This window comes from Bos indicus, chromosome 7 (genome assembly GCF_029378745.1).
Source record: "Bos indicus isolate NIAB-ARS_2022 breed Sahiwal x Tharparkar chromosome 7, NIAB-ARS_B.indTharparkar_mat_pri_1.0, whole genome shotgun sequence".
NCBI lineage: Eukaryota > Metazoa > Chordata > Mammalia > Artiodactyla > Bovidae > Bos > Bos indicus.
Window position 1 is genome coordinate 40,327,537 of NC_091766.1, and position 17,801 is coordinate 40,345,337.

Sequence of the window (17,801 nt, forward strand, 5' to 3'; positions counted from 1 at the left end):
GAACGTGGATCTGGGTCCTGCCCCGTCCACTTGACTGCGGACAAGGAACTGCCACCCACGCTGTCATTTTCACTTTCCGTGGTGGGATTTCCAGTACTCCACGCAGACCCTGCATAAACACGGTCTGGACAGTCTGCTGGGGCAGAGACGGGATGGGAAACTGAGCACACCAGAGGCCCTGGCTGCTTGTTCCAGGTGGGGGTGGCGAGTGGAATACTGGTCTGCTCTGTGCCAGCTCAAAGTCCCAAGAGAAAGGAGGCCTGGTGGTACTGCTGGCACGGTACAAAGCTTTTCCCCTGAAGAAGCAGGCATCTTAAGGCATTAAAGCACAGTGGCTACAAACACAAGCTCTGCTGACATGGAAAGCTGGGGGTAGGGGCAGAGGGGTGGGAAATGCTGCTTCTGAGCTGTGGCATGTCAACCAAACCCCAGCACCTCCCCAAGCCTCAGTTTCCTTACACTTCCTGAAGTATGTGGCTGGAAGAAGACAGGTGAGGCACCCAGAGGCACTGTGTCCAGTGCCCAGCTAAGAGGTGGCATGCCCTCCTCTTCTCCTACCTGACTTTTGGAGAGTATCTGACCTCACTTTTAAAGGGGTCATTGCGTTGTTACCACAAGCCAGGTGTTACTTAGAGCAGAGGAGAAAGATATTCCTATTATATCCTAGTTCCTGGTTGAAAGAGGGCAATCCCCACACCTGGGAAAACTGAAATACCACATCCTTTCCATAAGGAATGAGGGATGGGGCAGGATTCATTCTACCAAGACATGGTCCAGGGGTGATAGAGGGCTCAGGGAGTGGCAGAAGGAGCAGGCCTGCCTCTGGCCAGCAGCAGCCTTCCATTCCACTGAGTTCTGGTATCATTCCTCACCCAAGTAGGAGACCTGGGACACGTCCTTCCCCTGGAAGTCCTGCAACTCTGGAACACGTGGCTCATTCTCTTCTCCCTGGGAGAGATCCAGCTGGGCAGCTGCATCATCTATTCACAGAAAGGGAAGGATATGCATTTATCAGGCCTCTGCTCCCACAGGAAACCAGGGTGGGAGGACAGTGGTGACTCTGAGACAGGTAGAGGAGAGAGAAGTTGGAGGGACACACAACACACCAAGAACACCAACAGGGGCCATGCAGGGAACGTGGAAGGACCAGGGCAAGCAGGGAGAGGGCAGGGGAGGGGGACACTAAAGGGGAAGTTGTGGGCTTGGGATAACTCTTTCAGGCCTATCAGAAAACCAGCAATGAAAAGAGTCAGAATAAGAACGATAGAAGAAGAGTAATGCAAGGGATACAAGTTATATTTGATTGTGTACGTAAAACAGGTAACAAGCCTAACTTTCATGTGATAGCACCAAGCAATGGTTAATCTGCAGAGTGGCCTTGGCACCGCTGTGCACAGGTGCCTCCCATTAGGGTGGACAGTGAGGTAAGATGTGGACCCCCAGGTCCCTGGTCTCAGGAGAGAGCTGAGTTAAGTCTTACTTGGAGGCAGTGAGACCCCACAGTCTTCTCCAATGATGAACTCTCCGTAGAAGCCAGTCTGGGCAGGGTCTAGAAGGGACCAGTCCTCTTCTGAGAAGCAGAAGATCATATCCTTGAAAGGAGAAACCCGGTTCTGAAACCACAGAACAAGTACACCTCAATCCAGGCACAAGCTAGGGGAGGGATGTGGGAAGGAAGATGAGTCTGAGGCAAAGCCCCTAGCAACACATACAGCTGGGATAAAGACAAAGCAGAGAGGCTGCTCCAGAGCTCACAGTCTCCCCAATTCTAGCCTGAGATCCACCCTCAGATGTATATGGTTTGGCAGAATCCAAACAGTGGATACCTCACAGGGTGGCCAAGGATGTGTAGGACAGGTCTTCCTACACAGTGCTGGAGAGGCTGCATATCTACAACCCTAAGCAGGCAAATGCAGAATGTGCTCAAATGATCAATGTAATGCAGAGATCCCAGTTCTAGAATTTATTCTACACATGTGCAGCATGAGGTCTATATGAGCTCCTCTGCTGCAGCACTGGTGATGATTGTTAAATTTATTCTCAACAGAAGACTGTTTATGTATGCTGCAGAATATCCTATAAAGCATAATCACCAGTATTAGAAAAAAATAAGAGCTTATTTGTCCTGAGTAGGAAGCCCTCCAAGGTGTATTATTACATGAAAAAAGCATCGTGCAAAGATGGTCTAGATCCCACCTAGAAGTCTTGACCATTGGCTGCTTTTGCAGAGTGAGCTAGGACTTCCCAGATAAGTGTAATATTGAGACTTTTCTTATACTTTGTGTCATGAACCATGGGAATGTATCAAAAATTAACTTTGATTTGTGACATGATGGCACATCCACATAATATCAAGAGACCATAAAAATAAGTCTTTTACAATATGGAATTACAATACTTTGCCAGTTAGAGCATGATGTTAGGTTCTCAAATTACCTGTAAATACTGATATAACAATAGATTAATGGCAAATGTAAATGTCACTGAAAAATTACTCAGTTTGTAGTAATCTGGAACCTCGATCATTTGACAGAATAGTTGGGAGATGTAAAATGTGAAAGATGGACAATTACTGGTCTAGTTGAGATTTCTGTTTGCACCTTCTAATTCCAGAACAGAAATACATAAGTACATTTCTACTAAGCATGTCACTATACATTGGCTTAACGTGCACATATTTTCTGCAAAGGGTTTTAATCACAAAGCATTTAAAATAAAATTCTATTTGGGGTTTTTAAAAAGAGCCCTTTATACACTTAATTGGAAAAGACTTCAAAATATTACCAGTTATTGCCATATGGTTGCCCTGGGGCCAGGTGCCAGGAGGAAGGGACATGGGAATGGCTGGGTAAGGAGAATTTTTGTTAATTTTCTGTTACTGACCATGTGGTATGTGGGATTTTAATTGCCTGAACAGGGGTTGAACCCATGTATCCGGCATTAGAAGCATGGAGTTTTAAAAACTGGACCACCAGGGGAGTCCCAGGAGAGTTTTCAGTGAATCTCCTCCAGTATCTTAGGACCCTTCCTCCCAGCCACATACATACTTTTTAATTTTTTCAAAATTAAAACAGAGTAATACAAAACAGAGTAATACAATAAACATGAAGGATATACAATTCTGCAGCTAGAGTCAATAAATTAACATTTTGTCCACAGTACGTTTCTCCCAACATGCATCAATGTGAATCTCCTACTACTAAAAAGTTATCCTCCGACATCAGTACAATTTTTTTTTTTTTTTTTTTTTTTAGCACAGTGGTTCTCAACCAAGGAGGACTGATTCTGTGCTCAGAGGATATCTGGCAATGTCTGGAGACATTTTTATCACCACTGAGGGGTGGGTGCTACTGGTATTGAGGGGGTGGAGGCCAAGGATGCTGCCTAACACATCCCTGGGTAGTGGTGCCCAAGACAGCTCAACGCGACAAAGAATTATCTAGCCAAAATGTCAACAGAGCCATGGGCAAGAAACTGTTCTACAACACCCAAGAAACAACACTGGTTCAATAAGCATCTTCTGAATTATGAAACAGCATTATACTTTCAAGGAAAAAAATCATGAAGAATTACATAACTATGACAAGAAGTCAAGATAGGAATTTGCTGGGTTAAAGCTTTCTAATTGGCCCCTAGAAGTCTTTCTAAACATGCATTGCCTTAAAATGTCAATCATCTGAATATAAATAAAATTCAACAGTCTTATGCTCATATAACCATAGGTGTATGCTTACAATTACTTATTTATAATTTGGGTTTTTTTTTTTTTTGGCCAAAATCCATTGATTAGAAAAAATTAAAAGTGTGATTCTCCCCTAGGTACTTCAGGATGTAGAAAAGTAGGCCTTTATACACAATTAGGAAAAATGAACACTTGAACAACATTTGAGAGAGTGTAGCAGAAGCATACCCTGTGATCTAGTAATTCTATTTCTAGTAAATCATTAGAGATGTAAGTAAAACTGAAGGTCCCACCACTAAACCTTCCCAGAAGGAGGCTTCGCTATGGAATTGGTGTTTAATATTCTGTGCATGTCTTTCGAACTCCCACTACATACGAATACAGCATGAAATGACAGCATTGCTCTGTAAGTTTTCATCTGTCACCTCATCCATGTGTAAGAGTGTCTCCAGAGTATATGTGTAGAGGGAGCAATGGGAACACACATTTTGACTGATATTAAGTATTTCCACATTGGTTTTCAGGTAGAGTACCTAAAGGACATTTCCACTGGCAACCCAGTGGCATGCCTGTTTCCATACACCTTTGCCAATACATTGGGTATTGTGAAAAATCTAAGGTTCTAGCAACACTGTGGGTATGAGGCAGTCATGGCAGTGCAACTCCCCTTACCTCGATGAACATCTTGTTGTGGATTTACTGGTCAATTGGGTTTTGTCTTAAGAGGCTCATTTATTCATTTATGCTAGTTTTCACTGAAGTATAGTTGATTTACAATGTTGTGCCAGTCCCTGCTATACGGACTCAGTTATACACAAATGTGCATTCCTTTTTTTCACATACTTTTCCATAAAGGTTTATTACAGGATACTGAATACAGTTCCCAGTGCAATACAGTGGGACCTTGTTTATCCATTCTAAATGTAAGAGTTTGAATCTACCAATCCCAAACCTCAGTTCAACCCTCCCATCCTTCCCCAACCACAAGTCTGTTCTCTGTCTGTGAGTCTATATTTTGTAGATAGGTTCACTTGCGCCATTGTTTTAGAGTCCACATGTAATACCATATGGTATCTGTCTTTCTCTTTCTGACTCACTTAGTATGGTAATCTCTAGTTGCATCTATGTTGCTGCAAATGGCAATATTCCATTATTTTTTATGGCTGAGTAGTATTTCATTGTATATATGCACCACATCTTCTTTATCCATTTATCTGTCCAAGGACATTTAGGCTGTTTCCATGTTTTGGCTATTGGGAATAGTCCTGCTATGAACATTGGGGTGCATTTATCTTTTTGAACTATAGTTTTATATGGGTTTATTTCCAGGAGTGGAATTGCTGAACCATATGGCAGTTCTATTTTTAGTTTTCTGAGGACCCTCCATATGTTTCCATACATTTTTTCCCACTTACTTTTTACAGTGGCTGCACAAGCTTGCATTCCCACCAACTGGGTAGAAGGGTTCCATTTTCTCTACACGCTCTCCAGCATGTATTATTCGTAGGTTTTTTAATGATGACCTTTCTGACGAGTGTGACGTGGTAACCTCACTGCAGTTTTGATTTGCAGTTCCCTAATAATTAGCTTAGGGCTTCCCTGGTGGCTTAGTGGTAAAGAATCCATGTGCCAATGCAGGAGACATGAGTTTGATCCCTGGGTTGAGAATGCCTAGAGAAGGAAATGGTAACCACTCCAGTATTCTTGCCCTCTGTCCTGGGAAATCCCTGGACAGAGGAGCCTGGTGGGATTGAGTCAGACACAACTTAGAGACTAAACAACAACAATAATAATTAGCAATGTTGAGAAGATGCTTGTTTATCTAATGAGTTGCTCTTCCTTTTTTTAAGAAAAATCAGCTTGTTATTAACTGTGGCTATACTTAACTATCATAAAATAAAAAATAATAATACGATTTCAATTAGAAAAATTCTAAGTATACTTCAATCACTTTATGGTGGTATGAGTAATTAATCAGTAATATTAGTGACACAGAAAGAATTGCAAGAAAATGTTTAACAAGTTAGTAGGGTGGTCATTTTAGAAAAGAGCTTCAATATCAGAAATGTGGCTTTGGAACAAAAACAGGGCAACGCAGAAGAGAAGAAAAAGTTCAGAAACAAAATTTGGTAATATGTAAAAATTTAATTAATAAATTTTACTTATGGAAAAAAATCTATAAGTAAAAACAGGACCCTAATCAGTGGGGGGGGGGGGGGGGGGGGGGGAATATGATTTTCATCTGATGTGCCTGATACAGTTGGCTAACTACTTAGAAATAAAACTAGATTCTGGTCTTTTATCATAATTACTACAAAAAACAAAAACAAACAAAAAAAAGCCTTGAGGCCCATCCCCCAACTAAAAAGCCTTCAAGCACTAAAAATAGAGAGGCCATATGAAAAAGTAATTGGCAGATACTCCACATAAATTATAAATATTCATAGTAATGAAACATCATGAATGAAATTAAAAGACAAATGACAAACTGGGAACAAAGATATACCATTAATGAAACGCAAAGAGTACTTAAAGTATATGGAGCCCTTACAACACAACTGGTATAGCTTTCTAATATAGTAAAAAAAGGTGAGGGAACCAAGTAAATATTTTAAAACATATAAAAAAAAATTCACCTGTACTAGTACATGAAAAAAATGTATATAAAATACCAGTACCAATGTTCTCTTTGATGAAGTTTCAAAAAGAAAGGTGATAAATTTCATCTGACCCCAGAGGTCAAAAGTCCTACAATCCAATCACAGAAATCCCCTGGAATCTTCATAAGACCTTCTATACCAATACGTAAAATTAACAAGGTTGCTGGATAGAGAGTCAATATTCAAAAATCAATTTTATTTCTATATATGAACAAGTGGAAGACGAAATATTAAAAAACCATACCACTTACAATAGCATCAAAAATCATGAAATTCTTAAGGAAAATGTTTACTAAATATGTACCCTATCCAAACACTGAAGAACTAAGTAAATGGAAGGATTTAAATGTTTCTAGATGGGAAGACTTCAAGCTATTAAGATGTCAATTGCCCCACAATGATCTATAAATTCAGTGAAATTTCATATAAAAATTCTAGGAGGCTTTATTTATTTAAGTTGATGTGTTGATTCAAAAATTTATGACATACTAAGAACTTAAGTATGGATGTGAGAGTTGGACTGTGAAGAAGGCTGAGCGCCAAAGAATTGATGCTTTTGAACTGTGGTGTTGGGGAAGACTCTTGAGAGTCCCTTGGACTGCAAGGAGATCCAACCAGTTCATTCTGAAGGAGATCAGCCCTGGGTGTTCTTTGGAAGGAATGATACTAAAGCTGAAACTCCAGTACTTTGGCCACCTCATGCGAAGAGTTGACTCATTGGAAAAGACTGTGATGCTGGGAGGGACTGGGGGCAGGAGGAGAAGGGGACGACAGAGGATGAGACGGCTGGATGGCATCACCGACTGGATGGACATGAGTCTGAGTGAACTCTGGGAGTTGGTGATGGACAGGAAAGCCTGGCGTGCTGCGATTCATGGGGTCGCAAAGAGTCAGACACGACTGAGCGACTGAACTGAACTGAACTGAACTGAAGAACTTAAGAGTAGCCAAAAGAACTCTGTAAAACAAAAATCAACCTGGAGGACTCACTACCAACTGCAAGGACAAAGTATAATGTTATAGTGTTCTTGACATAAAGGATCAAAACATAAATCAGTGCACTGTATAGAGCCCAGATGTCCAGACATATGTGGACAATCAATTTATGACAAAGGTCCCAAGGCAATTCAATGGAAGAAAGGGAAATCTTTCAGTAAATCGGGATAACTAAATATCAACATAAAAAAACCAAACCAAACCAAAATAAAAAACAAACCCTACGCCTCGTACCATACACAAAATATTTTAAAAGGAACCAAAGGGACTTCCCTTGCTGTCTAGTGGTTAAAACTCCATGCTTCCATGGCAGGGGGGCTCAATCCATGGTCAGGGAGCTAAGATTCCCACATGCTGCTCATTGCAGCTGGAGGGGAAAAAAGAGAAAAAAAAAAAAAAGGAAGCAAAGACCTAAATGCAAAACCCAGAACTATAAAACACAGTAGGAAAATATTTGTGGCCATAGGCTAGACAAAGATTTGTTAGATAGGACACAAAAAGTATTAAATGATAAAAGAAAAAACTGATAAATTCAGTCTCACTAAGATTGAAGATATACGATCTTCAAAAGTGAAAGTGAAATTGCTCAGTCATGTCTGACTCTTTGCAGCCCTATGGACTGTAGCCTACCAGCTCCTCTGTCCATGGAATTTTCCAGGCACGAGTACTGGAGTGGGTTGCCATTTCCTTCTCCAGGGGATCTTCCCGACCCAGGGATCAAACCCAGGTCTCCCGCATTGCAGGCAGACGCTTTACTATCTGAGCCACCAGGGAAGCTACGATCTTCAAGATCATTAAAACAATGTAAAGGCAAGCTGAAGACTGGTAAAACATACTTTCAATACATGTATCTGACAAAGGACTTAATCTAGAACATATATGCTTTAAAAAGTTCCTAAAATACAGAAAGACAAGCAACCCGATGAGCAGAAAAACATTTGGACACTTCCAAAAAGATGCAGAAATGATGCACAAGCACATGAAAAGATACCCAACTTCATTAGTCAACAGAGAAGTACAAATCAAAACCACATTAAGATATCCATTTCAATAACCAAAATACATGTTTTTAAAAATGACAGTGCCAGGTTATGGTGAAGAAATGTAAAAACTGGAACTCATATTCATTGCAGGTAGGAGTATAAGTGGTGAGATCACTATAGAAAACAGCCAGTTCTATAATTCATTATATACACTTCCCCTATGGCAAGTGTATATACCATATTCATTCCTAGGTAATTGCCCAAGAGAAAGGAAAACATATATTCACAAAAAGACTTGCATATGAAGGTTCATAAAAGCTTCATTCATAACATTCAAAAGCTGAAGTGACCCAAATATTCACCAACAGGTCAGTGGATAAAGCAACTATGTGTGTTTGTTTTTGGCCACACTATATGGCTTGTGGGATTTTAGTTACCTGACCAGTGTGGGCCCTCTACAGTGAGAGGGGAGTTTTAACCACTGGACTGCCAGAGAATTACCCTGGATAAACTAACTGTGACACAGTTATACAACAGAATACTACTCGGCAATAAGAAGGGACAAACTACTAATACACACAGGATGAATGATGCTTAAATCACTGGGCTGAGAAAGAGAAGCCTGACTCCAAAGATACATACTATATGATTCCATTTATATAAAAATTTAAAACAAGAACAAACCTTATTGTGACAAAAAGGAAATCAATGCTGGTCTGGGAAAAAGAGCATGCAAAAGGACACAGGGAACTCCTAGGATGATGGAGATGTTTTATATCTTGATTGGTTAATGGTTACATGGGTAGACAGTTGTCAAAAACTCTCTAAACTTTACATTTAAAACAGGTGTTGTTGTTGTTCAGTCGCTAAGTCATGTCTTGACTCTGCAACCTCATGGACTATAGCATGCCAGGCTCCTCTCCTCCACTATCTCCCAAAGTTTACTCAGATTCATGTCCAAAAATAGGTGTGTTGTATGCAAATTATAGCACAAAAACTAGATTAAAAAAAGTGAAAATATAGAGACCATCTTCAGCCATCATTTCAACAAAGATTTAAAAACAACATTAATATTAAAAAATACCTATGTAACAATTATACATAAATTCTACATATGTGGGTCACATTAAAAATCACCTGAGATCCTTACCCCTGAGGTCAGAGTTGGCATCACCCATATAGGGAAAACCACTTCAATGGCCAAAACATGCCACACGGGGAAAGACACTACCCAGCTTGGCACTTCCACCAAAACATGCAACCTGAATCTCAATGTGAGTTAAAACCTATCCGAGCAGAGTCTGCAGTATGACTAGTCTTCACCCTTCAGAACTGTTGACACTGTGCAAACACTGAAATTCCAAGGAGAGAATGTCAGACACAGGACAACTAATTGGGAAGCATGACGGTCTAAGATTACTATTTCAATGCTGAATTTCCAGAATGTAGTAACTGCATTATGGTTATGCAAGGAACTGCCCTGGCTTTTAGGAAATATGCCCCCTTGGCATGAACAAAGCGATAAAAGGGGTAGAATTTCTACATATAACTCCCTAAAAATTCTGGGGAAAAAAAAATGGGGGAGGGGGTGGGTAGAGGTGAGGCAGAGACAGAAAGACAGTGGGAGAGAGGGAGGGACAAGCGAGAGAAAGTGACCGAGGATGGGGGAATTAAAGCAAAGACCAGGGCTCCCCTGGTGGCTCAGTGGTAGAGAGTCCGCCTGCCTATGCAGGTGACATGGGTCCCATCCCTGATCCGCACAGTAACTAAGTCCATGTGTCACAACTATTGAACCTGTGCTCTAGAGCCCAGGAGCTGCAACTGCTAAGCCCACATGAAGCCTGTATGCCCTATAGCCCATGCTCCGCAACAAGAGAAGCCACTGCAATGGGAAGTCTGTGCACCACAACTAGATGAAAACCTGGCAGCAATGAAGACTCAGCACAGCCAAAAATAAAAATATAATAAATTACAAATAAATAAAGTAAGGCTCTTTGCAAGTCTACTATCCTGGCAATCTTCCCCAAAATTGATATCAATGCCAAAGAAAAAGTTAAAAATAAAAATAAACACAATATTTCAGGGACTTCCCTGCCAATCCAGTGGTTAAGGCTCCTTGATTTCATTGCAGGGGGAATGGGTTCAATCCCTGGTCAGGGAACTAAGATCCTGCATGGTGTGCAGTGCAGCAAGAAAAAAAAAAAAAAAAAAAATCAAAACTTTCTAAGGCTGAATCAGTTTGGAACTGGACTTCTCAAACTTGGATACATATCACTCAAGCACCTTGGTAAAAATGCACATTCTGCCTCTGCAGGTCTAGGGTGGAACCTGAGAGCTCACATTTCTCAAGGGGTTTTATTGCTAGCCAGAGGCCAGTGGGGGAGAGAAATCTGTCCTTCAAGATAAGTTCCACAGAATGGAAGACAAGGCTCAGGAAGTCACAGGCTCTCCTCTCAAGGGCCTGCAGGAGAGAAATTATTATTGGTCTTAAAGGAAATACGCCGCCCTGAAATACACTGCTTTGGCCCAAAGATCTTTGAGTTGTAGGGAATGGATAAACAGAAAGACTGCAAAAAAAAGTACCCTCCCCCCATTTGCCTAAAGGCAGGTCATAAATGTTCCTCTGTGAAAGTATGCCTCCCCTCCTACCAGGGAGGTAAGGTGACTTAATCACCAGACAGAATTCTAGACTCTTATCAGCCCAGAGACAGCATAGTGAACTTAACTAAATCATCTTTATCTTCCATTAGTTTACATATCTACCTTCCCACAATTTATTAGCCCTTGAAGCTCAAAATCCTCTTGTCATTTCTCCATAAATGAACTGCCTGTGGTTAAAATGGGTTTCCCAGGTGGTGCAGTGGTAAAGAATTTGCCTGCTGGTGAACGCAATGGCACCCCACTCCAGTATTCTTGCCTGGAAAATCCCATGGACGGAGGAGCCTGGCAGGCTGCAGTCCATGGGGTCGCTGAGGGTCGGACATGACTGAGTGACTTCACTTACACTTTTCACTTTCATGCATTGGAGAAGGAAATGGCAACCCACTCCAGTGTTCTTGCCTGGAGAACCCCAGGGAAGGGGGAGCCTGGTGGGCTGCCGTCTATGGGGTCGCACTGAGTCGGACATGATTGAAGTGACTTAGCAGCAGCAGTAGACACAAGAGACTCCGGTTTGATCCCTGCGACAGGAAGATCCCCTGGAAGAGGAAATGGCCACCCACTCCCAGTATTCTTGCCTGAAAAATTCCATGGACAGAGGAACCTGGTGGGTTACAGTCCTTGGGATCACAAAGAGTCTAACATGACTGAGCACACACACACGTGGTTAAAGTGGTATATAAATCTCTGGATCTGGTAAGGCATCCCATAGGCATACAAAATAAAAAATTTTCACCTGTTAATCTGTCTTCTATTAGTTCAATGTGCAGTTTCCTGGCCACTAAACCTTAGAAAGTAGAGGAAAAAGTTTTATTTTCCCCCTCCTTGGGAAGTCTCTCCATATGAGAAATTGATAAGGAAAAGATAGTAACTGACACTATTGATGAAATATGAAAGAAATCAGAAAAAATAGAAAAGAAAGAAATTCATGAAAACACTCAGAAATCTCAGAAAACTGGAAACATGTAATATTGTTTTGCTTTTCTAAAATCATGCCAATTTTTATAAGAGGAATGGGTGGGGGAAATATACAGGTCCACTTAAAATCAGATTTGCAGAGAACCTCTGTTTCCTTCTTGAAGATGGAGGAGACATACCTTTCTTTAAGTGCTCCCACTAAGTAAAACTAAAATCCTAGGAAATGATATATTAAAAAACAAGCAAACACAGCAGACTATGAAAAGTGGAGAAAGAGAGGCACACCAGCTAGAAACCTTGGATCAGGAGGAACAACAGTGGTGAGTACCCTCATTTTTCTTTCGGCCTCATATATTAAATCAAAACTTGAAGCTGAAGGAGCCAGTGACTCCAAAACCCCAATACACAGAAGTTGCTCAGTCGTGTCTGACTCTCTGCGACCCCATGGATTGTAGCCCACCAGGCTCCTCGGTCCATGGGATTTTCCAGGCATGAAAACCCCAATAGGCACAGATAAAAATAAAACCCTAACAAAAGCCTGTTCTCTCAGGCACAGGACTGAGAAAGTAGCTAGACAGACAATACCTGCTCTACTCCAGCCAAGCACCACAGAAAAAAACTCTCCAACCTTGTTCATAATAGGAGTGAGTGAGAGTCTAAACTTCCACCCTCATTAGGCTGCAATGAAGTGTCTAAACACCCCCACTGGGGTGGTCTCAGAGAATGCCAAGCAGGGATCTGGAACTTCCGTCCCTGCTGCTGCTAACAGTCCTCCCCACTACCACCACTGCATCAGTGGAGACCATATCAGGAACTACCAACCAGTATCAGGAACTACCAACCCCCCTCAGGAGCCCTCTGACTTTGGAGCCAATGGAGACAAGTTAAGGAGGAAGCTTGATTTGTTCCCTCACCTGTCAGTAATATGGTAGCCTACCTGCTCGTTTTCCTCTCTCCACCTTTAAGATTTTGCTGTGTTTTTAAAAAATGTATAATTTCCTGGGATTTTAGTTGTACTTAATGAGCGCAATTAAAGAGATGGGAATACCACACCACCTTACCTGTCAAACCTGTATGCAGGTCAAGAAGCAACAGTTAGAACTGGACATGGAACAAGAGACTGGTTCAAAATTGGGAAGGGAGTATGTCTTACATGCAGAGTGCATCAGACTAAATGCTGGGCTGGATGAATCACAAGCTGTAATCAAGATTGCCAGGAGAAATATCAATAAGCTCAGATATGCAGATGATACCACTCTGAAGGCAGAAGGCAAAGAACTAATGAGCCTCTTGATGAGGATGAAAGAGGAGAGTGAAAAATCTGGCTTAAAACTCAACATTCCAAAAAGTAAGATCCTGGCGTACAGTCCCATAACTTCATGGCAAATAGATGGGTAAAAAGTAGAAACAGTGGCAGATTTTATTTTCTTGGGCTCCAAAATCACTGCAGAAAGTGACTGCAGCCATGAAATTAAAAGACGCTTGTTCCTTGGAAGAAAAGCTATAACAAACCTTGACAGCTTATTAAAAAGCAGAGACATCACTTTGCCAACAAAGGTCCACAATCAAAGTTATGGTTTTTCCAGTAGTCACTTAGGGATGTGAGAGTGGGACCCATAAAGAAAGCTGAGAGCCAAAGAATTGATGCTTTTGAATTGTGGTGTTGGAGAAGACTCTTGAGAGTCCCTTGGACTGCAAGGAGATCAAACCAGTAGATCTTAGAGGAAATCAGTCCTGAATATTGATTGGAAGGACTGGTGTTGAAGCTCCAATACTTTGGCCACCTGATGTGAAGAGCCAACTCACTGGAAAAGACCCTGATGCTGGGGAAAATTGAAGGCAAAAGAAGAGGGCAGCAGAGGATAAGATGGTTAGATAGCATCACCAACTCAATGGACATGAATTTGAGCAAACTCCAGGAGATAGTGAAGGACCCAGAAGATACATCATAAGAGACTTCTGAAACCTAAAGACAAAATTTTAAAAAATGGGATCTTTCCTATAGGAAGAAAGGAAATTCATGTGATAGCAGATTTCTGGTCAGAAACTGTGCACGAAACGTACTTATCAAGTGCTGAAAGATAACTGTCAACTGTAGATTTTATATTGATGAAAATATACTTCAGGAGTGAAGGGAAAATCTAGACATTCCCAGAGGAATAAAAAATAGTTACACTTGCCACCAGCAGATTTATCTTAAAAGAATGGCTAAAGAAAGTTCCCTAAACAGAAGGGAAACAAGGAAACAATAAAAGGAATTGTGGAACATAAGAAAGGAAGAAAATGTTAAGCCAAAATATGAGCAAAGACAATAGGCTTTTCTTCTTTTTAGGTTTATTAAATAATGTTTGACAGTTGAAGCAAAGGTTGTAACACTGTCTAACATAGTTCTAAGTATCAGACATGGTTCTTAATGTATGCAGAAAAAATATTTAAATCAATCGTATTATAAAATGGGAAGGGTGAAGGGATGTAAAGCATTGGGATAAGTTCCGTATAATACCTAGAGAAAGTGAGACAGGAACGAAGAGGGCAGGGCACAACCATTATGACACAACCATTAACAACAGAATAGGATATAAATGGGTTAGAACCAACTAAGCCCAGGAGGGTGGAAGATTTCCCTTCTAGTGGACTTGAGCCTCATTATACACTCTTGAAACACATTAGTATCTAAATGACATATCCACAGAGGCCACGGCAGTTCAGAGGACAACCATAAAAGGCCAAAAAGTGAGTGGTGGCCCAATTCCTGGAAATCTCTGCTCCTTCCCCAAATTAGAATAATCTTCCCATTCGTTAGCCTATGAAGTTACTCAGCTAATAAAAATAACCACCACCACACCTCAGGGCCACTCTTGCCTTCCCAGACCATATACACTGTGGAGTATTTTCTCCCAGTGCCTCGTACTTCCCCAGACCCCGACCTCATGCTCTGGGGCTGCTGCTCTCAACTTTTGAAATGACCCACATTGTCCACAGAGTGTGAAAGTTAAAGTGTTAGTTGGTCAGTCATGTCTGACTCTTTGTGACCCCATGGCATTCTCGAGGCAAGAATACTGGAGTGAGTAGCCATTCCCTTCTCCAGGGGATCTTCTCAATCCAGGGATGAAACCTGGGTCTTGCACACTGCAGGAGGATTCTTTACCGCCTGAGCTACCAAGGAAGCCCATCTACAGAGTGTGTATTTCTCTAAACTCGCTTCCACTTTACTATGGTCTGCTAGTGTATTCCCTCCTGCACAAAGCCAAGGACCCTCACTTGGTGGACTGTCCCAGGGAATCATTCAAGACCTAGGACATGACCATCCTCTCCTGTGTGCCATATTTTTTCTGCAACACTATCACTAAAAAGTTATATGACAAAAATTCTTTGCTTGATCAAACTTTAGTCAGGCTCCTGAACCTTCCCCTATGCCCTCTGTGCACTTCCTCATAAAACCCAATTTCAGCATTAAGTCAGTTTAACCAGCAACTAAGCTTAGCACAGCAGAGTGGTTTAACCAGAATCTTCTGTCTTCCACAACTGATTGTGTTCCTCATCCCTTACCACCCCCTAGGTCATGTCTGATCACCCTGGTCCAGGGGTCCCCAGTGCCCGGGCCATGTACTGGTACCGGTCTGTGGCGTGTTAGATACCAGGCCACACAGTTAAGAGGTGAGTGGTGGACAAGTGAGCAAAGCTTCATCAGTATTTACAGATGCTCCCCATCACTGCATTACTGCCTGAGCTCTGCCTCCCATCAGATCAGTGGCAACATTAGATTCTCATAGGAGTTTGAAGCCTACACTGAACTGAGGAGATACCCCACATCCAAGGTCAGGAGCTGCGGCTAAACTTTGCTGGAGTGGCCGTGACTGGGTACCCCGCATCCAAGGTCAGAGAAACCTCAGCAAGACAGAAGGCGCTGGAATGGCGGCTGTGTGGTGCTCGAGCAGCTGTGAGAAGATACCCCAAATCCAAGGGCAAAGGAGATGCCCCAGCAAGAGGGTAGGAGGGGCGAATTCGCATTTAGAATCAAACCCCATTCCTGTCAGAGACGCTCAGAGGGCTCAAACAAACCTTGTGCACACCAGGACCCAGGGACCCCATAGAGACTGAGACAGAACTGTTTTGAGCGTCTCCTGGTGATTGCAGCCATGAAATTAAAAGACGCTTACTCCTTGGAAGGAAAGTAAGCGAAAGTTGACCAACCTAGACAGCATATTAAAGGGCAGAGACATTACTTTGTCAACAAAGGTCCGTCTAGTCAAGGCTTTGGTTTTTCCAGTAGTCATGCATGGATGTGAGAGTTGGACTATAAATAAAGCTGAGCACAGAAGAATTGATGCTTTTGAACTGTGGTGTTGGAGAAGACTCTTGAGAGTTCCTTGGACTGCAAGGAAATCCAACCAGTCCATCCTAAAGGAAATCAGTCCTGGGTGTTCATTGGAAGGACTGATGTTGAAGCTAAAACTCCAATACTTTGGCCACCTGATGCAAAGAGCTGTCTCTCTGGTTGGATGGCATCACCGACTTGATGGACACGGGTTTGGGTAGACTCTGGGAGTTGGTGATGGACAGGGAGGCCTGGCGTGCTGAGGTTCATGGGGTTGCAGAGTCGGACATGACTGAGCTGACTGACTGTGGAGGTATGGGTCAGCAGCGGACTGCCACAGGGACAGGGGCTCTGGGTGCAGCAGACTTGGGTATGGCGTAAGTCCTCTTGGAGGAGGTTGCCATTAACCCTACCATAGAACTGCCAGAACTTATACAGGACTGGGAAATAGACTCTTGCAGGGCACAAACAGAACCTTCTGTGCACCAGGAGTCTCCAGCGGAGGTGTGGGTTGGTAGTGGCCTGTTGCGGGGTTTGGGGCAGTTAGTGTAGCAGTGCTTGCAGTGCTTGGCATGGGATATTTTGAAGGAGGTCCTCATTATCTTCACTACCTCCACCATAGTTTAGCCCCAGGTAAATAGCAGGGAGGGAACACAGCTTCACCCATCAACAGAAAATTGGATTAAAGATTTACTGAACATGGCCCCACCCATCAGAACAAGACCCAGGTTCCCCCTCAGTCAGTCTCTCCCATCAGGAAGCTTCCATAAGCCTCTTATCCTTCTCCATCAGAGAGCAGACAGACTGAAAACCACAATCACAGGAAACTAACCAGTCTGATCACATGGACCACAGCCTTGTCTAACTCAATGAAACTATGAGCCATGCTGTGTAGGGCCACCCAAGACGGATGGGTCATGGTGGAGAGTTCTGACAAAATGTGGTCCACTGAAGAAGGGAATGGCAAACCACTTCAGTATTCTTGCCTTGAGAACCCCATGAACAGCATGAAAAGGCAAAAAGATAGGACACTGAAAGATGAACTCTCCAGGCCAGTAGGTGCCCAATATGCTACAGGAGATCAGTAGAAGAAGTAACTCCAGAAAGAATGAAGAGATGGAGCCAAAGCAAAAAGCACACCCAGCTGTGGATGTGACAGGTGACAGAAGCAAAGTTCGATGCTGTAAAGAGCAATATTGCATAGGAACCTGGAATGTCAGGTCCATGAATCAAGGCAAATTGGAGGTGGTCAAACAGGAGATGGCAAGACTGAACGTCGACATTTTAGGAATCAGCAAACTAAAATGGACTGGATGCAAAAAAAAAAATAATAATAATAAAATGGACTGGATGGGTGAATTTAACTCAGATGACCATTATATCTATTACTGTGGGCAAGAATCCCGTAGAAGAGATGGAATAGTCATCATGGTCAACAAAGGAGTCTGAAATGCAGTACTTGGATGCAATCTCAAAAACAACAGAATGATCTCTGTTCATTTCCAAGGCAAGCCATTCAATATCACTGTAATCCAAGCCTATGCCCCAACCAGTAACGCTGAAAAAGCTGAAGTTGAATGGTTCTA

General features: G+C 42.3%; 1 protein-coding gene across 2 annotated transcripts in view; it reads right to left on the minus strand.

Annotated features, from left to right (window-relative positions):
* ZNF496 (zinc finger protein 496) overlaps nucleotides 1–17,801 on the minus strand; it is a 46,578-nt gene that overhangs the window by 9,725 nt on the left and 19,052 nt on the right. Inside the window, exons 7-8 of one of the 2 annotated variants that reach the window (XM_019964783.2) lie at nucleotides 1,481–1,592; nucleotides 873–980 (exon numbers count right to left, since the gene is read on the minus strand). In XM_019964783.2, the coding sequence (XP_019820342.2) occupies nucleotides 873–980; nucleotides 1,481–1,592 (220 nt within the window). Of the gene's footprint in view, nucleotides 1–872; nucleotides 981–1,480; nucleotides 1,614–17,801 lie in introns of both variants that reach the window. The other variant, XM_019964781.2, reaches the window with a different exon arrangement.